The following is a 22742-nucleotide window of genomic DNA, read 5'->3' as shown; positions in this document are numbered from 1 at the left end:
CATTGTAGCGTAGGATAAATATATTATATCTCTACTGGAAGAGATATTATCAAATTTGTTCTGCTTTAAAAAATTGCCAAATGCTATAGGATGGAGAACAGTCCCGACGTCAGGTGAACTTTGTATACGTTGAACATGTATTATATAGTAGAAAGATCAGTAGGAACATATTCAGTACGGCCAATCGAACGGAAATTCGTAATGGTTATTGTAGCTTTGTTGTCATTTGATTTTGTTCAAGTCTTGTTTGAATTTTCCGTGTAAGATGTTGATGGTTGAGAGGATTTGTTATGTGAATTATTATTATTTTGCGAGTGTGGAGATGATGTGTATTGAGATATAGGTTTAGAAGTAACCTTCTTGATTAAAATTGACTCCTTTTGTACATTTCTACTTCTTCGCACTGACAGTAATCACCATTAGAATAGACTAATTTGATCCCACACGGAGATTTAGGCCAACATGGCCTTCATCCCGTTCATACAATATTTACAGAATTTACAATAACTTACCGACTACACGATGCCACTATACACAAATATTATATTAAGATTACATATAATGCAAAATTTTAATTGTTATGGACAACGTCTGTTACCATTCCGTTATAGTAAAATATTCACCAGCGTAAAAAATACGTATACGATGAACGAAGTTTTACGCGCTTTTTCGGCAGTACATTTATTATTTATAAAAATAAAAATTGCAATAGTTTTGACTTTATGCCAGTTTCAAGTAAAAGGTTGGAAACTACAATGTATTTTAAAGGAGACAAATTAGGTCTATGAATTTATACTCTATGATATGGTGATGTTGATGTTCTGTGGTTGTTATAAATTTTTAAATTCCGATGTGTTCAATAAATAAATATTGTAATTAAGAATATCTCCAAATCCTTTAAATTTATCAAATTGGATAGGATTTTCTATTAATTTAAAGTGATATATGTTAGTATGAGCGACGAAAAGGCTGAAAATGTATCTCAGAGTGATTCTCAAGTAGAAAATACTAAAGAGAATGGTGATAGTTCTAAAACTGATAAAGTTAAAGGTATAGATAGCGCCTATGTATAATGCTTAAATATTTTGTTTCTATAAGTTCAGCTGCTAAGGCTAAGCTAGTCATCTCGATATTTAATTCCAGGCCTATAATTTAGTGTACAAATAGAAACTACAAAATATCCTTTGATTATACATTAATATCTGTTTCGTATTTTAATGCTCTAAAATAGCCTGATAACTTTCCAGTGGACATACTTCTGAAAGCCACAGGAAATGCCCCCATTATGAAAAAGAAAAAATGGGCAGTAGATGCAGAGAAACCAATTGGTTGGATTGTGGAATTTGTAAGAAAGTATTTAAAATTAGAAGCTGATGAAAAACTAGTAAGTTATCCTTAATAATTATTAAATTAAAATCCAATTCAATCCATTTAGTGCCTGGTCACATATAAATTCGTTGACCAATCTAATATGTATGCTATACTAAACAAAGTAATCCATTGGTCAAAAACATTTTATGAGATTGAGTATTTTCCTTTTTTAGTAAAGAAGTTTTCAATAAAACATGATTAAAGCCTAATTCTCCATGCTATATCGCTACTATTTAAAATACAGTGTAAACTTTATATAACCTCACTGAATAGACTGTGCATTTAATGGCGTTGTAGAGAGATGTTTTTCAATGGTGAGAAGAAAAATCAAAATTAGAAAAAGAAAAAGCTTTTTTCAGATTAGTGTTAGTAGTTATGTACATAAGGAATCTTATTTGAATGCTATTGCATATAGTATGTTATTTTTCTGATGTCTTTTGCTGCACCAGTAATTATCAAGTAGTTTATTGCGCGCTAATATAATAAAGTGACAAAAGAATGTACACCGATGCACAGTTTTTGGAAGACAAGCTAAACCAACAAAAGCCAGTTGATTTCGAAGCTTTAGAGAGTTTGTCGTTAAATTGGGGCATGTTACATGGAGTTTACACTGTATACAATATGAGTTTTATACTTTATGTACTTTATTAATTACTTTTCAGTTCCTGTATGTTAACCAAACATTTGCACCATCCCCAGACCAAATAATTAAAAATCTATATGATTGTTTTGGGACAGATGGGAAATTAGTGTTACACTACTGTAAAAGCCAAGCTTGGGGATGATGATATCAAATTTGTTGATTTTGGAACAAGGAATTAACTAAGTAATTTATTCAATTAAAAATTAAATTCTATAAAACTGCATCACATGGTTAAGTTTTAAAGTCAATTGGCTACTGTAAATAAAACTATAATGTTTATTATGTTATATATGCATTACTTAATATAATATGCATATTCTCAAAATATGTTAGCAATGCATATTTATCTGCTTTAGAGTCATCTGTTCAATATTAATGTCACTTAATACTGGTTAATGTATTTAATTTTATCAATTATATAATTTTGTTTAAATATTACAACTTATGGTAACTAAGATCTTAATCGGGTGAATTTCAAATCCGTGCGGCACAAGTAAATAAAAGACAGAGATGTTTAATATTATACTTGTAAAGTATTTAGTACCTGTGATTGTTCAGATACTTGAAATACTTATCTTTCACATCATTTACCTGCTTGTACTTAAATAATAACAAAATTTAATTGGGGAAAAAACTGTACCTATGTTTATTAGTTGCATTAACCATAGTCATTCTATGTTCAAACATTTTCCTTTAAATAATATTTTTTTGTTTGTATCAATACTATGTTCATAGTTTTGTAAGGAAGTTAAGTCTTGGGTATGTTTGTTTTAAGTGGGTAGCCATAGAAACACTCCAAAAAAATCAATGGCATAAATATGTTGGTACCATTTAGTTGGTTACAGATCTAGAAAAAATACACAATATTGTTTTTTTGTATATTATGTAAGCAATGGGCGAAAATAACATAAAACCATAGTTGTAAAGAATATAAGCTGGTCATTAGGTAAGAAAAGTTTTATATCAATGAAAATGTATTTAAAATAATAAAAAGAAAATAGTAGAATAGGCTTTCTTTTTTTAATTATTTTTTTCCTATTTTTATCCCCATTTTGACTTACATTGTTATTGTTAGGTTGTTTAAGTTCGTAAATTGTCTGAAAAAATAAAAATAAGGCTAAATTTGAACTTGGCATTTTGGATATAAGGACTCATAGAAGAAGAAGACTTTAATGAAATATTATATTAAGTTGAGCTTTTCTCATTTGATCTTCATTAATTTGAATGAATTCAATTCAATTTAATATTTTGCAAACACAGGCTTAACTAAAATAAGCCAGTGACTCCAACATCTACAGAATTGTGCCCCTAGGACCTCCTAGGCCTGATAAACACAAGTTTGAAATAGGTACCTACTTCAAGTACCCATAAATATGATAAACCCCTAAAGATTTTGTTGTACACTTGGTTTGAAAAGTGATTTCAAATACATATAAAAATACTGTAGTATAAAATAGCTTATGTTTCGATCTTGTATTATAGCTTTTTGATATTCCAGTTTATATTTGGTTTAGTTTGGGTTCGTGTATGAATCGTGTTTTTTTTAATTGACAATATTGACTCCCTGACAATCTTGGTTTCCCCGAAATTGGAGGGCCGCTGAAACAAGCCTGAACATTTCCCGCTGGTTGTCTATTCCAGTGACTGACAGTTCTAGTGTTGGCAATTCTGTTAGGTGTAATTGAGCGGTATCCATCGCTCCAATATTTTCTTCATGAACAAAATAATAGTGGTAATAGTAATATCTGGGAATACAGCCTAATTTTTGTTTTCATAAAATAGACACTTGTTTAAGGGTTAAGTTTTAGTAAAGTTGTAGTTAAATGTAGGTAAATGTTCCAATAGGCCACGCGCCGATCTGTCCCACTCATCAATAACTGGCACCCGAGTGATTCATACGCACATTAACAATATATAAATTGCGTATATTGACGAGGGGACAGTGAGCTAAAATAAAATTTATATGTACATTTATTTAATAGATTCTGTTATGTTTTTAACTTAATTGACGGCTGTGCACTAAAGTATATTTATATAAGTAACACTTGCTCGTATGTATGGTTATGGAAATACCGCATAGAGCACAGATCAACTAAAAGCCTTAAAGTTTGGTGTGGGAAGGTAGTGCCACCGGATTATTATTGTACAATATATCTGTAAATAAAAAATCGTGTAAAATCGTGTGTTCGAGTTTTTGTCAGTTAAAACGTGCACTTCGGTTTATATATTACATTTTTTTTTAATTTTAATACGATTTTTTTTAATAAATTTCCCCTCTAAATCACTCAGTATTGTTTATTGAAAAGCAGAATCTTTATTTTCAATAAATCCTGGAATGTATCGCTCAATAGAAAACCGCCCTTTGCCTTCTTAAATAATCACACGTTTCTTAACGTTTTGTATTTTTATCCATGTGTTGCATAAAGAGTAGACTAGGCGGTTTATATACCTAATTGAATAATATTACACAAGATGCCATATAATGCAATGCATCCCTACTCTAATAGCTTCCATATTGTTAGAAGACACGGCGAATGGCAGTTACGGGACTTTTATGTTCCTTTAGAACTTTCTTCAAAGACTGGCGCATATTTATATCACATACACTCACCTTCAAATGCACAGTTTATTAGAAACAGCTTTTAAAAGTTGATAGAAATATGTATTCAAAAAGCGTTAAACCCTGCCCTAAGATAAGTATTTTGAGAAAACAATCTATAACTATACAAGATATACACATTTGAGTATGACCGAATTTAACACTCTGTTTAAGCAGGTTCCATATTTTTTTTAAATAATAGAAAGCTAATTTTATCAATAGAGCTGTGCAACACAGTTACGAAATTGAATGCCCAATTGATCGATGACTGATATAATACACATGATTCTACTGTCTACACGAAAATATCATTTTGCATGGAACAAGCTGCTTCCTTAAAAACCAAATATACAAGACACCACCTATCCTTTGCAGCGTCCTGATATAAGGATTCTGCAATCGGTGGTCATGTCAAGTGCCTTTATTATGAGTATGTAGTACATTAGTCTGCGAGTGAGTGGTAAACGCTCGTATGTTGCCGTCGTTCCAGCTTTGTAAAATTTAATATTAAACCAGTCATACAGCATTAATACATCTTAATGTTTTATATAAATATTCGGAAAGTGTATTAAGCCAAATAGTAATTTAAAAAAAACTTGTTTTAAGATAACTAAATACCTAGGTAACACTGAAAATGTTTAGAAAATGAAAAACGGCTTAATGTGGAAAGTTGCCAATACTTTTATTGTTTTTCGAATTAATCTCCATTCCCCTCTACACATCGTTGCATTCGATGAAACCACTGAGAAAAGCAGTGGACCCATTCTATGGCATTTTTACACTTTCACCGCATACTCAGGGCTCGTAAAGCGAAATATCTATAATATAATCGAATTTTCTTTCGCTCCTAAGAAAAAATGAAAGTCGCAGGGCGCCAGGTCAGGACAGTATAGCGGATGACTCATTATTCCGACACCTGCCATAGTCAAATATTCAACAGTCCGTTTTGCGGAGTGCGATGAAGCATTGTCGTGATGAAGGAGGATCCTGCTGTCGACTTTTTTTCCAAGACAACAGGCAAACGGCGATTGACATACCAGTGTGCAGTAACTGTAATTCCGTCTTCTAGCACAACTGTCGCTACACACAAAGAATGAGGCAATCATCTTTTTTCCTTGACTTCTTCCTTTCTTTACCTTAGCCGATGCTCGAAAGAAAATACTGAGCCGATTGTCTTTTGGTTTCATCATCTGTGACGATATCAAATACAATCCATCCCTCTAGTACAAAGCTTCTTGACGCCTAAATGTTCGTGTAATTTTTTTTAAAAATACGAACCAATATATCTTTTTATTCTTTCTTGTCACTATAATATATAAATGTTTAAAAACCACTCAGACAGCGACAGTACCCCACGCTCTACCGCAATCGGTAAAGTGAACGATCATCGAAGGCTAAATGACTCACGTCACTGCCCGCCTCACGCTCAGGGTACCGCGCCACGTATCCTCATCATGGCTGGATATATCCCACGTATTGTGAGAAGTTGCGTGAAGAGCTTACTATAGAAATGATCCTATGAAGTAAGGTCTTAAAAAATATTATTTCGCAAATGTTTAGTACTACTGGAGATCTACTTCAATAGCGTGTTTTACAAACCGCTTCTTTGGGTTAGCGACATCTAGCATTCGCGTAATAAAGCTAACATGCGCGCACGCATGCGAATCGCTGCTAGTTCGTAAGATCGTCGACGACCAATCACTTTCCGTGCGCCTCAATCCCTTGGCGTTGCGTGGAGATGTGGGGTCTCTTTGCATCTTCTACCGCATTTACCATGGAGAGTGTTCAGAAGAGTGTTCGGTCTAATACCTGCAGCTGAGTTTCATTATCGAACGTCAAGGCAATATACAAAATACCACCCGTATACCTATCCTCGACGTCTGTCGTTCCACAACTGAGCGTTTTCTAAGGCAGTTTTTACCGTGCACCACCACTATGTGGAACCAGCTGCCCACTGAAGTATTTCCGAAAAAAATCGACCTAGGGTCCTTCAAGAAAAGAGCGTACCAACTCTTTGAAAGCCCGGCAACGCACTTGCGAGCCTTCTGGCAATGTGAGTGTCCATGGGCGGCGGTATCACTTAACATCAAGTGAGCCGTGTGAGTGAGAGTGAGTTTTGCCCGTTTGCCTCCTATTACATAATATAAAAAAATATATCAACCATTTTGTTACTAAGCCTATATACTACTATTTTATTTTGAATGAGTGTTGATAGCGTAGCGTCCCAATAGTAGAGCCTATAACTTAGTTAGTTTAAATAACCTATCAGTACCTATAAGCTAGTAACGAGGATATATTCAGCTTCTCGACATAGGCAAGTACCCACCGCCCATTCACTCTACAAGAAATACATTGAATAAATATTAAAAAATACTGAAGTGTCTAAGTTTTAAAAATTTCCGGCACTATAGTAGCTATATAGATGTTTTGGTATTAAATAATACGATTCAATAATACGTAAACAATTGAATGTTTTTACACGCTGCTTGTAATAGTTTAATGGACTGTCAATACGTATTGTCACTTTTACTATTAATAATAATTTATTGCAAGAATATGGTACAAAAATGTGTAAGGTAAATGATAGTAAATTCGCATATTTCACACCCTTCTTCATACAAAACCAAAACTATTTCATCTTTTGATCTTTAGGATAATTATTTTTTGGTAAGTAGGTATATAGAATTTCTTTAAGGATTACGAAATAAATATTTGTATTGTACCATATGTCTTTGTTATTATAGTGTAGGTGGGGAAATACTGAAAATCATTTAAATGCTACACAGATTAATTAGAACGTATACGTTTTATTCGACTTTTTAGTTTTATTACAAAAAAGCCTACAATAAAAAAATCACTGACGTTGTTCTAGAATTCTATGGTAGTCAAGTAAGTGGCCAGATACATCGTATAAATAACGACGTGACGGAAAGGAAATCGACAAAGGAGACAACCCGACTGGATTAAAATTCCGATATTCATGGTAGTAACTTTATTAATTTTAATAAAAAATAACAATACATAATAATTTACTATATTCTATCACAAATTCAGACCTATCGTTTCCACTTGGTGGCCATCATTTCACTGGTAAAACAGGAAAATTAATAAACAGATCTTATTATTAAAATTTACATTAACATAAGCACCAATTAGCATTCAAATGTTAAAAAACATTATAGAACGAATATTGCAAAACTTCCTATACTATAATCTCTATTCCAGACTTCCGTAGCGATAACATTTTTTATGACACTAATCACTAATTATTTTCATCAGAAAATAAAATGTTCTGGTTTTATGTAATACCCGCTTTATTATACAATATTTATCTCTCGCAGTACATCATCATGGTTAATAACAAATAAATTAAAGAACATTAATACTATAATTGACTATTGAGATTATTCGTAATATTCGTTAATAACTTGAAGCGACAGTAAAGTACAATTATCAGCAGCATAGACTAGGATTTTCTTATATATATAGCTAATTAATAAAACATTTAGTTAAGAATTAACAAGCTAGAGTTACTAACACACTAAAATTTAGATGTCTAAAACTAGTCAAACTTTTTACGATTTTTCATTAGACAGCAGATTTAAAAAAATATATCTTTACATATATAAATCTTCTCGGCTTGTGTAATTAAACTCTTAACTGGGCCGATACTGATGACATTTTTTTGTATCCATACGAGAATGGTTTAGATTAACAAATGATTTTTTTATATTTAAGAGGAGTGTCCAAAACATCTATCGCGTTGTAGTATTATATAAATTATTTAAAAATAGTATTAAAACTCTTCATACAACTACCCAAAAATTCTTATAAAGCTAGTAGCGGCCCACACAATTTTTAATTACAAAAAAATAAAAATTACTTTATTTGACTCATTGTAATAATAATTAGTTTCATTGTTATAAAAAAATAAACATTATAAATTTTTGTTCTTTGAACTTAAATAGTTTCAAATTCCAGTCCATAATTTTTTTAATCTGTGGCATCTCATATTTAAAAAGACTAATATTGAGCAGTCACTTTCAATGATTACATATGAAGAAAGCCGTAAAATAAAGGGATTATTGTAGCATCGCAGGTTCGTCAAGTAAGGTCTCGAGTTGTTTGACGTCAGTGACAGGCAACGAGCACGCGTAACGTCGGCATACGTACGCACGAGGCACGTCCACGTTGCGACTGCGACTCAACACTGCTAATAGAATATATTAAAATATAAATTATTAAACGTTTTCAATAAATTACAACATTAATGTGTATTACAAAAATTGGAAACAGATGACGCCAATATGTACATGCTTCGCAAAGATGGCGCATTGTCTGTAAGAAATTAATAACAGTGTGTCTTAAATTACTAAGAGTTAGTACATAAGTGGTTAGTATTGTCTTTTGTTAACATAGCTTTTACACATTAAGAAAACAATTTTTAACCGGATTGAAGCTATGTATTATTATTAAAAACTTATAATTATTTATATAATTTTTAATTTTTTTTTCCGACGTTTCGCGTGCTTTACAGCGTGCGTGGTCACGGTGACGTCGGATAAAATTATGTGAATAATTATAAGTTTTTAATAATAATACATAGCTTCAATCCGTTTAAAAAGTGTTTTCTTAACATAAGTGGTTGAAAAACGCTGCCTATAAATTTATATTTTTTTTAATATTATTCGTAGCGCGTTCTCTGTTTACAATGAAAACCCAAGGTCGACGGAAGGTATTGTCTTCTGCCAACTATTAAGTACATAATTGGAATTGTAATTGAGAGTTTCAGAGTCCCGTACTCTTCTATCTACACGGGTTCGATTTCCAGCGAAGCAATAATTGTTTCGAAATAGTTCAAACGGCTGATTACCTACTTTAAAATTAACAAAGAGACGTAGAGATGTCGCGTGATTAGGTGATTGAAATGTATCTTATCTCTCTGCCTATTAATAGAGAATGTCGATAAAAAATCTATTTTCTTAAAATGTCGCAGGTAATAAAAACAGGTTTTAGGTATGAGCATCAGATTTCTGATACGTTTCCTCTAATAGGCCAGTAGGTGATAGGAAGATATCCTTCCGTGCCTCACACACGCCGTCGGCTTTTACTTCACTGTACGAGAGGGTGTTAGCGTCTGTGTGCGCATTGCACACATAGAAAGTGTATATTGAACAGAATGAGAGTCGAACGCTGAACCCACTACAAACACTGCTCGGTTGTTTTTTCTTAAGTACGAAAAGACTTTTCATGTAGTTTACTTTTTTTAAGATTGATGTAAATCCTTTTGTATGTAATGTAAGGCCTCGATTATTATACCTGGTGCTTCATTAGGATCGGTGAGAGCGAGCACGCGGCCCGGCAACAAACGCGAACGCACGACACGCACTAACTCCAACGTACGGGGGTCTGAACGTGGACCGGATATCAACACCTGGAATAAAATAATGAATACTGAAATTGACTGTATACAAAACATTTCGTACAAACAAGTCGTATTTAGATTTGTCTGCGTTTTTGATAATTTTAAAATCAGTAATTGTATATCTAGTATATTACAGTTTCCTAGAAATTGCCAACATACGTAACTTTCACGTATAATATTTGCAAATAAAAGTGAGTTTTGTGGCGCGATTAGAGACCAAACGTTATGAAAATGCGTATATAATTTTAAAAGTTTTGGAATGATCAAGCAAAATAACACTTTAAAAATTATACCTGAGTTGGAGAATCATTATACAGCATCAACGCCGATACCATCTCAGGCAGGGCGTTAGGGGTATCACTCAGTCGTTGTGAAAAAGCCAAAAGCAATTTCTTTGCCATATCGCGTTCCTTTTGGCCGCCCTCAGGCGCCGGGCTCCTGTCCGCGTATACCGCAAGCCGCAACAAATTGTGACAGGCGACACTGTTACCTGCGGGCTCCGCACTATCCTGATCTGTACATTTTTTTTTAAAAATTAATCAACTTGGCAAATGTATCTATACAATTTTTTTTTAATTTATCAACTTGTCAAATGTCTGTCCACGTTATTAATTATAGACAAAATAATATATTAGTGCTTAGAGGCCGTTCAAGTATTACGTCAGCACTATACGGGAGAGGGGGCTCTTTGATTTTCTTATTTGGTGATTACGTCAACAGTAATTATTTACTTTTTTACACAAATTACCCAAAACTTGTCTAGACTTGAAAACGAAATGCATTTTCAAGGATTACTACAAAAAAATTATACGTTTAGGTACCTACTATTATATTTGAAAGCTTAGCTTATTTTTGCTGACAATTTGGGATAAATTGCGGTAAATCAGCTTACGTAATATTTGAAGTCTCGTAACGGAGGCATGCCTTAGATCCAAAAGGTCGCCTGCGTAGCATAGGAGGCTAATCACTTGTCCATTAAAAAAATATCATAAATTGGACATCAATCCGAGACCAATACCAAGGGTTTTAATACCGCTGTTTTTTTTTATATATTATGTACCTAAGGGTAAATACTTGGCTACCCACATCGCAAAACCTTCTGAATCCATTGATAAAACTTACGATGTTACCTAAGCTGGATATACTTAATTAGGAACATCTGGTTATCTCGCGAGATTATTTTTTATTATTTATTAACTATTTATTACTTAACATGTCATGCGGATCATCATCATGTAATGCTTGCAGCTCCTTACATTTTGAAAAATAAAAAACTTGGCAATTAAAGAGTTGCGGAGAGTTTCCTCTCGTACGTTCTACGCTTTGATTTAAGAACTGGCAGTAAATGTAAAATTAGAAGCATTTAGCATTTAATATGTATTTTATTTATTGACTTTTAAAAGTGTACATTGTGATACCTAAATGAATAAATGAATTTGTATTAGACTGTGGACACAAATACAGATATGAAATCTAGGCCATGCTTGGAAGCCTAATACTCACACTCAAAAATATTCCAACACTTGCATAGGTCAAACTGATAACCTGGTTTTGAAGTCGTAGTAATTGGCAGTTCTAAATAAAGTATTTATCCAGGTGTACTGCAAGGTAAAGTCTTAGCCTCTTGATTGATTTGAACAAGGAACAATAATTGATAAATGAAGCAAATACCGAGTTAATCCGTTCTTTATGTACCTACCTAACAGCATTTATTGACGTTAATGCAAGAAGCGTTGTAATCGTAGTAGTATGTGACCAAACAAAACAAATTTAATGTTACTTAAACTAATTTTTAAAAATATCGTAACTAACGACAACATAACTCTCGTGTTTAGTTTTGTTAAAAATACCTTCTTTTAATCTTATTATAACACTATCATCTTCATCGGAGCATGTGTAGTATCCACCAACATCAGAGTCCCAGAATAAATCGTTTTGTTTCTGCTGCAAATCCCTTGCCCACTTTAGCCATTCCATATCGAGAGATGCTTCATATAAATCAAGCAAACCGCGGATAAGGAATGCATAATCGTCCAAAAATCCTTTTATTGGCACTTCTCTAAAACATAAAATTTTAACTTTACACAAATTATGCAAAACGTTGGATTTATTTAAACTTTAAATAAAAGTGTTAGCTTCTAATATTTATTTAATTAAATTCTAAACATTTTTATGAAACATATTCTTAAGAATCTTGCTACAAGTGCGTATATGCAATAGTTATTCATTTGACTCGTTCGGTTGTTTACGTATTGACTCGACCATCTCCCCGAAGTGGGATGGTCGAGTCGGAGGAGGGAGTTGTGATTATAAAAAAGGGTTGTGACACATGCGCTCGGGCTACCCGGCACACGTCGAACACGTGAACCGCGAGGTCAAACGCATCGTAGCACTGCCCCTTCCTCCCGAGCCGCTCCCTCCTACGTCGATCGCCGAAGTCAAAACTCTAATAGAAAGTTCACTGCCTCGTAAATCACCAGGTCTTGACGCCATCTCGAACAAGGTCCTCCGATGCCTCCCGCCTCATCTGACATGCCTACTAGAGGCCATATTCAATTGCCTCCTTGAAAACTGCACCTTACTGGCGCAGTGGATAGAGGCCATCGTCATTGGTATTCACAAACCAGGCAAGCCCCGTAACAACCCCACCAGTAGTGGACCGCCTTATCAGCCTTCTCAATACGCTTAGAAAGCTCTACGAGAATGTACTTAAAAAACGCCTCCTAGACTTTGCCCTAGAAAAGGGGCTCATTCCCGATGAGCAGTTTGGCTTCAGGCCGGCCTAATCGTGCGTTCATCAAGTCCATAGAATCACGGAGCTCATCCTTTCCGGGATGAATAGCTCCCGGAAACCGAGAGCCACGGGTGCGCTCTTCTTCGACATAGCGAAAGCTTTCGACAAGGTCTGGCACAACGGCTTGGTTTACAAGCTCTACCACCTTAAAGTGCCATTAAGACTCGTGCGTATCGTACACGACTTCCTGTCCGACCGCTCAATGCACTATCGCGTAGAAGGAACGTTATCGTCTCCTCGACCTATCACGGCCGGAGTCCCTCAGGGCTCGGTCCTCTCGCCCCTTCTCTTCACGCTGTGTACCGGCGACATCCTAGGGCTCCCAATGTGGAGCTAGCCCTCTATGCCGATGACACCGCTCTCTATACCACTCACAAAGATAGAGGTGTCATCGTGGACACACTCCAGACCGCTACCACGTGGTTAGGCGAATGGTTTCGGAAATGGGGCTTCCAAATAAATCCCGAGGAAAGCGTAGCAGTTCTCTTTGCAAGGGGCAACCCTGGTGCTCACGCTAGCGAAAAATTCTCAAGAAAGAGGTAAGCCAACCCTTGGCAAAAGTCCGTCAAATATATAGGAGTCCCACTCTCCGTAAGCATATAGCCGCCGTTCGCAAGAAGGCCTCTTTTGTCCTCTCTCGCCTCCATTTCCTCCTAAATAAAACGAGTCACATGTCCCTCGGACACAAGGTGACTTTGTACAAGGCCTGCATCCGACCGTGCATGACTTACGTTAGCGTCGTCTTTGCGCATTGTGCCCCCTCCCATATCCACCGCCTACAGGTGCTTCAGACGCGATTCATGAGAATCGCGACCGGTGCGCCCTTCTACGTGAGAAACGTCGATCTCCACCACGACCTGGAGCTCCCTACCATAGCCCAATGGATAAAGTTGGCGTCCACACGCCACTTCGACAAGGCCATCCCAATCCGCTGGTGCGTAAATCAATTACTACCCATTCCCGACAAAAAAGGGCTCGTAGGGGGCCTCGACATACACTAACGGATTCGGACGATCCAAATACCGTAGCTAACAATAAATTAAAAGCCGCCCGCGCGGCCAATAATAATAAAAATAGCCAAACACAGATTAGGCTAAAAAACCGCCTTCACCGGGGAAGGCGAGGACTTCGCTCACTCGAGTGAGCCGTCCGACCTGCCCTTCAGGCGATTGACCACCCCGCGACGGCCCAAGCCGAGGTTCAAGTCTCACAGGAGACGCCCTAGCGCTAGCTGCGGCATAAAACGCCATTCTGGCCGAGCTACGCTCGCCAAAACAGCCCGAGCTGAGCTGTAAAGGCCCTTAAGGCCAACAGCGAGATTCTATTAGAAAAAAAAAGCGCTCGGGCTATTCCTTTGTACAAGTTATACAGTTTACGTAAAATCAGTGAAGTAAATTATAGTGAATTAAGTCATCACTGAAGTGTTTAATTTCCTACCCTAAGAACTAGATCAACTACCGCTAACAAAAGTATAATTGTTTTTATTTATGCGCCTCTTATTCTGATAAGAATACTTTCGAAAGTATTTCGATCAAATAGTCAAGTGATTCAGTCTTAATCAGATATCTTCTCTAACTGATCTTGCTATTTTGATGAAAATATAAAGAAAAACAAAGAATACATATTTATAAGATTGCTTGTAGACAATTTTAAATTAATTAATTAAATAATTGGTATAATAACGTATATAACTCACCCACAAGTGATGCTTCCATCTTCTTCCTTATAACAAGAATGTAATAGACTTTTGCTGTCTGTGCAATAAAAGTTCTGTTTAATAAAATTTGCAGTTTTTATAGCATCATCCACATAATTCTTATCCTCTAAGCCCTGACCAGCTCTTGCCAACCCAGATATCATTAAGCCATTCCAAGAACATAACAATTTACTATCCAAATGAGGCCTTGGTCTTTTCTGTTGGACTTCAAAGAGAATTTCTCGACAAGTTGATATAACCTTCCTGAATTGCACTTTTGTTAAGCCAAATTTTTCCATTGTGTCTTCCTCACCTCCATACACAATTAGAACATTTTTATTATCAAACTCTCCTTTGTTCCCTACACCTGGAGAAACATTTCCATCCTCTTCCACATTGTAGTAATGACAAAATATGTCCAAATATGAATAATCTGCAATTAATTTGTCTGAGAGTAGATTTTTCAGTTCATCATAGTCCCAGACATAGAAAGCTCCTTCTTGTTTATGTTGTGCACCAAAGGATGGGTACGAGTCTGCATCTTCAGCACTGTAATAACCACCATGCTCATGCCTTAGATCAGTGTTGACATATTTTATGATATCACGAATAACATCTGCAAAGAACTCATCTTTTGTAGCAAGATAGGCATCAGTATATGCAACAGCTAACTGAGCTTGATCATACAACATTTTCTCAAAATGAGGCACTTGCCAGTGGTTATCAGTAGAATATCTTGCAAATCCACTAGAAATATGATCATGAATACCACCTTTAGCCATTTTAGTTAAAGTGTGAAGGCACATATTTAAGCACTCTTTAGCTTTTGGGTCATATTTGTCTCTAGCATAGTAATGAAAGAGAAAGTTGAACGCTGGTACATGGGGAAATTTTGGTGCTGTGCCAAATCCACCAAATTCTGGCTCATACATAGACATGTACTTCTCTACACACCTTAACCATGTTACTTCACCAGGTAGGGAAGTATTAATATCTAATTTTGTTGCATTCTTTATGTGTTCTATTACACTGTCACCCATGTCCATTAACGTTTTACTGTTTTGCCTCCATTTATCTGCCATTATACGTAAGAGTGTTTTAAAGCCCGGATAACCAAAGCGATCTTCAGGTGGATAATAAGTGCCACCTTTTATTGGTTTAAGTTCTGGTGTCAAAAAAACACTCATAGGCCAACCCCCTGAGCCTGTTGTGGCCATAACAAAAAGCATGTAAAGACGATCAAGATCTGGCCTTTCTTCACGATCAAGCTTAATATTTATGAAATTGTCATTCATTATTTTAGCAATATCTTCATTTTCAAACGATTCTTTTTCCATTACATGGCACCAATGACATGTAGAATAGCCAACAGAAAGAAAAATAAGCTTATTTTGTTGTTTTGCTTTATCAAGAGCTTCTTGGCACCAAGGATACCAATTTACAGGGTTATTAGCATGCTGTAATAAGTATGGAGATTTTTCATTTCCTAGTTTATTTGTAAATTTTGGCTTATCTGGAAGGGTTTGTTCTGTGGTTGGAGCTGACATTTTAATTATATTATCACAAAGTCCTCTTAAATTGTTTGGTGGATTTAAATTATTATTGAACAATGTTGATATCCTAAAGTAGAAAAGTATTAGAATTAAATAAATCAAAACACATTGTATTCAGCATATCACTTAAATTTTTTTGTCAGTAACTCATTAATAAAAAAATGTCATTACTGACAAATTCAAACAGACCACATTAAAGACTCTTTATAATTCAACCAATAAAGGTTTTTTTCTAACTTATTACTATTTGACAGTAATAGGTAAAGAGTTTTATCAATATAGTTTAAAAGGAGATAATCTTAACAATGTACTAATATTAATTAAGTAATGAAAGTTATATTTACTCTTGCTACGTACCTTATGGTCCAGCAGAAATCCCTTTGATTACAGATGTGATTTGGTAAAAATATTTCTTTATTATTCTGCGTAGTACCAAAATTCTTCAGCTTACTATCATTTAAAGATAACCGTCGCAACAACGAGGTAGCGCGATTATAAGGCATAATATTTATGTTTTATAGGAAATGAAGTTTAGTTTTGCAAAATAAAATACTGAGTGCATATTATTAATTATTATTTGGATTTCGGACCTGAGTTTTGACAAATTAAATTGAAATCCGAGTAGGTATGTCAAATGCAGACTTGGCAGCTTACGGCTGTTTACTTTTTTGACTTTGACGGAGACGACAGTCGTTGTGCGTTTTCTTGTTACTTGTTTGTTATTATTTTTAGGTATTGTAAAAGATCTAGTTGGGAGAACCATTATTATGGGTCATTCACCATATCCATTTTTGAAATCATTATTCATCTTTCTTTATGTGCAAACATTAACGTTTCTACGAAATTTTGCGTATCTAGGGGAAACCCGTATCCTATCCTTGAAACCCCTAGGGCATGCGCCTTTAACTTCCAGTAGCGGTAGCGATACAAATCCCGAAATTTTTATACTAAAATTCGATGTAGTTCTCTTAATGTCTGAAGCGCTGATGTCGCAAACTTGGGATCGCACGATTCAAATACTCAATATTGAAGTCAGGAGCGCAATTGCTATCGCTATTGGGGAACAGAGAATCTCGTATTATCTCCAATTTAAACGGATACTGATTTTCTTTTAGGTTCTGTAGAAAAAGATCAAAATCGGTCAATTTATATTAGAAACATATAAACGTGTTTGTACTTGTACACCTCATAACATTTGAATATGAAATGTGAAATTTTGCAATGGTAATTTAAAATATTACTTAAGTGCCTTAAATTATTATATCGTTCAACTTTGCTAATATAATAATTTAAGGCGCGTTTAACTATATGTATACAGAATAGAATCCAATTTTATCTTATTAAAAAAATAAAACCTAAGGATTAGTTAATTACTAGATAAATAATAATTAAAAGAAATGGCTTTCATACTGTACTCCATATCTATTTTGTTAAATTTGGGTCCAGCTTCAAAATAATGTACTTAACAGTTTAATTAACACTGTCTAGGGACCATTATACTACAACTTGTCAATTAAATTTTCTAAGACAACGATTTCATTACGAGTGGAATTCCTATAAATACTAATTTTAGCAAACTCATGGGAATTGCACTATTTCATATGCACCCTTCGTTGCTAGGACAACGCATGCGCCAGATTCTGGACGCTATCCTTGTACTTTCACTGGTACAGTGTTTTGACGTATGCTGCATGTTCAGCAACAATTAATGAGTTCTTGACACGAAATGTCGTGTAACCTATTAAAAGAAATGAAATATCGTGTAAATCGTCCCTTATGATAGTGATGTAATATAATAACGGTGAGTGGTGATTTTGAACCCACGATTTTGAGGTTGTATGCATGCTTTATAAATGTAAACAAAATACGACAAACTAAATTGCCCTATTTTGTCCGAACACTAGTTTCCAGGTAATATTTTATGCATCCTACACGGAATGATTATTTAGGTCACCTTTGCTAATTTGAATTAAAATGGTCAATCATTTGTAAACCTGCAATCAACGTCTCAGTTTACATTTTAGTTTCAATCTATTTAGAGGTCGTTGTCTAATACTAAAAAAATGCATACTCTTTTAGATTATACTGATAACATAATAGTGATTTTCGATAACCGCACGTGTTAAAGTGCATGTCAGCGGATGTGAATGAAACTGCGACACGTTGCTATGGCAACGGGCTGAGGGTTGAAGCCCTTTTGTACCAATACACCCTACAAGGAATGGTGATAATGTTAATAAGATTACAATTGTATTCCGCACCGCTCATAATTAGCTAACAACCTTCTTAACAGAAACACTAAATCGTTGATTTTTAAATTTTACAATTACTCTAAGGATTTCTCGTTAGAAGATACAATAAATATAACATTAAAAAAAATTAAGGCAAATACCATAACACGTAACGCAATGTCATCATACAATTATACTAATTTTACTACATTTTAAATAAATAAAAACTTTTTCTTAACTGTTTGTACCATATTAGTATAATATGGCAATATTCAATAACATTTACGGACAGTCGCAATTATTCCCATAAATTACACACGCTTAAAAACTAACATTAGACTGGATATAACAAGGACGTATTATCTATAAACGCTGACTAAAGCAGACACTGAATAAAAGTTTTAATAAAATTACAGGGGGTAATACTTTTTCCATACTACATCAGGTTTTAAAGATTAATATAATAATTGCCATGTCCAACAGCTTCACTTGTATTATTTTAAAAAGTTTAATTTTTCAAGTAGCTATAATACTTCTAGGAATCTATCAAACCAAATATTTTTCTTTTCAGGTGCCAGAAGTCAATCACGTGCCTTAGTTTCCCCATTCCAAATTTAAATCGACCAATTTAATCTGTCCAGGCTTGAGATGTGGTAATTTGTAAACTATTATGTGGTGTGAATGTTTCTAAGATGTCTATATGGGTGGGCAGTGGCTGCGGTGGCGGCGAGGTTTGCGCCCCCCCAGCCGCCACTGTCCTGTCTGCGAATACCTCAATGGAGTCTGGCATTGAGGCTGGGGTACTTCCGACAGTTACTGGCTCCCTGGCCTCCGCCCGGGATTCGCTTGGTTCATTGTCACGGGCGGCTGAACACCTCTATGACACGGATCACACAGACCTTGGCAGCGAGCTCGATGAGGCTGAAATACGACGGGAGTTGATGCACGATGTAAGTACCTTGAGCGAATGATACTCGTTACCCTCCATCACAGTGGAGTAGTTATTATGGTCCTGTTTAAACTTATATTTTGTACACATATAATTCAAATAACAAGTTACAAAACGCATTCACTAATTGTAAATTTTTATTCGTTCTACATTTTATTTATTCCTTGTTACAGAAATGGCGCCTGCTTTTCGATCGGGTAAGTTTAAAATATACACAGACATTGAGCATCAAATTGGAACTGGACTTGGTTTAGGCAGATATTTTCATAAGTAATATTAAGAAACGCATCTATTGGAATCGATCGCAGTTTAATAAAGTTAGTAAAGTCGTTTATATCCAAAGTAGACTTACCTCTTTTACTTGGTACTTAGTACTCGCGACTATTTATTTACTTGAATTAGAGCTACAGGCCACATAAAATCATTTAAAATTACATATGTTTAGGCGTAACTTTGCAACATACAAATAATACGGTATCCATATAATAGATAGGTTAACTATAATAGGGTTTGCGATAACATTGTAACGTTGTCGTAAATTTGAGTAATTTATAATAATATATTATGTAATATAGAATTATTTATAATGCAGATCTATTACAAACGTTTAATAATAAATTCCGTATAAGAAAATACAATTAACAATGCTGTTATATTATTTTAAAAATATTGTCACACATTCGTGCGTGCTTTTCCAAGAGACTTCAATCTTTGCTTTTCCTGTCTCCCGACTACTTGACAATCGTTGCACATGTACCTTGAATACATCAAAAAACTGACTTTTACGACATAGAAACAAATTTCCAGAAATTCCTATTTGACTTGATTAAAATGTACAGAAGCAGAAACAAAACAGTTTTATTAGATAAAAGTGTGTCGGTAGCGCCAAAGATCAAACGGTGTGTCGTCACGTAGAGGACATTGAGATGTGCCACTGCGCAGATAGGGGTGCTTCATATTTTTTGTCATCTCCTTTTTGGAACTGAAATTATCACAATAATACACATAATAACAAACTCTCGGAACAGCGAGTGATTATGGCGTCACGGGTGCGCCTTTGAAATCACAATTTGGTTTTTGTACGGGACCGTGTCAAATCTGGTAGGTGTGAATTTTATACTAATGGTTTGTTTATTATTTTCTTATGCAGTTCGATCCGGAGGGTTTTGGTGAGATCCTGTGGCCAGATTTCCTTCAGACCCTTCAACATCCCGATTTTATAGCGCAGGTGCCGCATCACAAACGTGAGGTAAATAATAAATTCTACTTAAAGTAATTTGTCCGCTTTATAGTAAGAAATCACTGCGTCTAGTTAACTTAGATGTTACCCCATTTTTATAGTAACCAAAAACACGTTCCTGACCGTAATCTAATACTTATAGGCAGGCGTGCTAAGAAAAATTCAATATGCAATAATCGCAAAAATGTATCTGTGTCTACGGAAAATACTTTTCATTTGAACTAAGGCAGATTGATGTTAAATTCAAAACTGTGTTCGCACGGTCATATATCGTCGCTTACTTACCATACATTGTCCAATAACGTATCATATCGTATACAATCTTATTCTGTGCAAATACTGAGTGTTTGTGTCATTAAAAATAAAATAATTTGTTTAATAATTATTCTGATATCAGGGAATATTCGCGTCTAATTACATTTTTTTTCAGATCCTGTTGGATAAGGCAAAAAGTTCGAGCAGCCCGTCCATTACTTTTCAAGAATTTGTTAATGTGGTAAGTGTATAAAGTATAAACAATCATTAATTTAACAGCGTTATCAATTATTTACGTGATAAGGTATGTCATTAATAGCGGTGAATATAGGTATTCTCAACCTTTATTTTATAAATAGTAGTAATATTATATAATAGATTTAATCTAGATTTTTTTAGAAACTACTTTTGATATACCATTATTATAACTCCTTTAAAATTTAGAGTATATGGAAAATGTATTGTTAGTTCTATACTAAAATAAAATAACATTAAACATAAAAGCGGAAAATTTAGACAAACGTTTTCACCTTGTACTACTAAACTGCATTTCTACACATTTTATATTAAAATAATACTAGAATCTGAAGTACCTACATACCTATACCGCCATGGCGCTGAAAAGTACAAGACAACTAAATTAAGATGCAACGCCGATTACAAACAGACGCAAACCTATATCGACCCAAGTCCGAAACAGATACTAAGGAAAAACAACTTTGTTACCACTCATCCAAGGATCTAAGGACGATTACTAAACGAAAAAGTTCTAAATAAAGCCGAGAGGACCCACATTCTTATCGTTTCTGTCTGTCGCCTCGAAACCCGATAAAGTCCAATTCGATTTATTAGGTGGACATTTATTTTTATATGGTTAAATATATTATCTTAAATACGTATTATCGCTGAGCTCACTCGCTCTGTTTTTTGCGTTTTGTTGTTCAGGACTTTTATGTGTGCTTGATTTGTATTTAACAAATTGCAGTCTTTGATACAAGACTGATATGTCAAAAAATAGGTATATATGTAATTACGATAAATAAGACTGGAAAGGTAAGTCTATCAAATTAAGCTTTTTCGTCGTCTTAACACAAAGTTATCTCCTAATTAATTTAAATATTAAAAAGACATAAACAAAAATTTGCATAAGGAATCTTAAGAAGCTGTTAATTACGTCAACCAAAAGCGATGTCATGAGTTATTACCTCATTTTTAAATTAAGTTATTGCTTCAAAGGGACCATTTTTTTGCGCGATTTTTTTGCGGCTGTCCATAAAATGTAAGACAATTTATTCACTCTAATTGAAGTATCTTTTTAATATTCTCGTTATCAGCCAGACATACCAAATTAAATATATTTGTTATAAAAACATATCTTAATGTCTCCCAGTCGATAGTCTTAGTTGTTATAATTAATCAGTAAAATTTCATTTGATTGGCCTCATAAAACCTTATGAGGCCATGAGGCTTATGAGGCTTATGAGCTCATGAGGGCTCGATTCCTCCTTTATTTGCACATAGTCTGCAATGGCGTCAACAAAAATGAATCTATGAAAACCGAACCCAAGAGTTATACTGCGTTACCAACTAGCCTCAAAGGCGGTCAGAAAAAATATTTCGTTCAAAGCCAGAGTGGTTAGCTACAATATAGAAGTTGGCGACTTTACAAGTAAGAAGTTCGTCTGCCCCTCCACTTTACTTTATCGCGTATGTTTCGCGTATTGTGTATGCGCGTAAATCAAAATTAAATTCAACGAGTCAAGGGACAGTGGTGGTTCGTGGGCGTCTGTGATGCGGCATTCTTATGCTAATCCGAGCGAACCACATTCGATCGGGGTGGGCCAAATTGTTATTTATATTGTCACCCATGCTTTTTTGTACGTTTTAACTCCTTACCAAATTACTGACATCATACACATATTATTGCTGTATGGTACGTCAACTTATGAATATAAATTGAAATAAAATGCAATTTTTATATAGCGT

At 34.8% G+C, this 22742-nt stretch overlaps 3 protein-coding genes and 1 non-coding gene across 5 annotated transcripts in view; 2 read left to right on the top strand and 2 right to left on the bottom strand.

The window, feature by feature from the left end:
• The first annotated feature begins 854 nt into the window (after nt 1–854).
• LOC123708302 (autophagy protein 12-like) lies at nt 855–2237 on the top strand. Its single transcript, XM_045658969.1, has 3 exons — nt 855–1050; nt 1248–1384; nt 2034–2237. Exons 1-3 carry the CDS (start codon nt 954–956, stop codon nt 2154–2156), a joined length of 357 nt encoding a protein of 118 aa, XP_045514925.1. The 5' UTR covers nt 855–953; the 3' UTR covers nt 2157–2237.
• Nucleotides 2238–5942: 3705 nt separating this feature from the next.
• Nucleotides 5943–6146, bottom strand: LOC123709147. The gene has a single exon (XR_006753692.1). It is a non-coding gene; the product is annotated as a small nucleolar RNA U3 (small nucleolar RNA).
• A 1444-nt stretch (nt 6147–7590) lies between these two features.
• Nucleotides 7591–16694, bottom strand: LOC123708260 (spermatogenesis-associated protein 20). Of its 2 annotated transcripts, none has more exons than XM_045658887.1 (6): nt 16439–16694; nt 14529–16148; nt 11889–12097; nt 10332–10552; nt 9933–10047; nt 7591–8826 (listed from the first exon to the last, which is right to left on the bottom strand). In XM_045658887.1, the coding sequence occupies exons 1-6, from the start codon at nt 16582–16584 to the stop codon at nt 8696–8698; spliced, it is 2442 nt and encodes an 813-aa protein (XP_045514843.1). In that variant the 5' UTR covers nt 16585–16694; the 3' UTR covers nt 7591–8695. The 2 variants fall into 2 exon arrangements, with proteins under 2 accessions (XP_045514843.1, XP_045514844.1); XM_045658888.1 differs by having other exon boundaries at nt 7591–8823.
• A 2298-nt stretch (nt 16695–18992) lies between these two features.
• LOC123708339 overlaps nt 18993–22742 on the top strand; it is a 54032-nt gene continuing 50282 nt past the window's right edge. Inside the window, exons 1-4 of the mRNA XM_045659016.1 lie at nt 18993–19262; nt 19435–19458; nt 20412–20510; nt 20932–20997. Coding sequence (XP_045514972.1) covers nt 19005–19262; nt 19435–19458; nt 20412–20510; nt 20932–20997 — 447 coding nt within the window. The 5' untranslated portion in view covers nt 18993–19004. The remainder of the gene's footprint in view (nt 19263–19434; nt 19459–20411; nt 20511–20931; nt 20998–22742) is intronic.

Source organism: Pieris brassicae, chromosome 4 (genome assembly GCF_905147105.1).
Source record: "Pieris brassicae chromosome 4, ilPieBrab1.1, whole genome shotgun sequence".
NCBI classification, from domain to species: domain Eukaryota; kingdom Metazoa; phylum Arthropoda; class Insecta; order Lepidoptera; family Pieridae; genus Pieris; species Pieris brassicae.
This window is presented reverse-complemented; position numbering and strand designations above follow the sequence as displayed.

Coding starts and splice junctions, on each gene's coding strand:
- LOC123708302 (XM_045658969.1), top strand. CDS start 954: ATGAGCGACGAAAAGGCTGAAAATGTATCTCAGAGTGATTCTCAAGTA. Junction 1,051..1,247: donor TAAAACTGATAAAGTTAAAG/GTATAGATAGCG, acceptor ATAACTTTCCAG/TGGACATACTTCTGAAAGCC. Junction 1,385..2,033: donor TAGAAGCTGATGAAAAACTA/GTAAGTTATCCT, acceptor ATTACTTTTCAG/TTCCTGTATGTTAACCAAAC.
- LOC123708260 (XM_045658887.1), bottom strand. CDS start 16,584: ATGCCTTATAATCGCGCTACCTCGTTGTTGCGACGGTTATCTTTAAAT. Junction 10,553..11,888: donor TATAATAAGATTAAAAGAAG/GTATTTTTAACA, acceptor AAAAATGTACAG/ATCAGGATAGTGCGGAGCCC. Junction 8,827..9,932: donor CGATCCTAATGAAGCACCAG/GTATAATAATCG, acceptor ATATTCTATTAG/CAGTGTTGAGTCGCAGTCGC.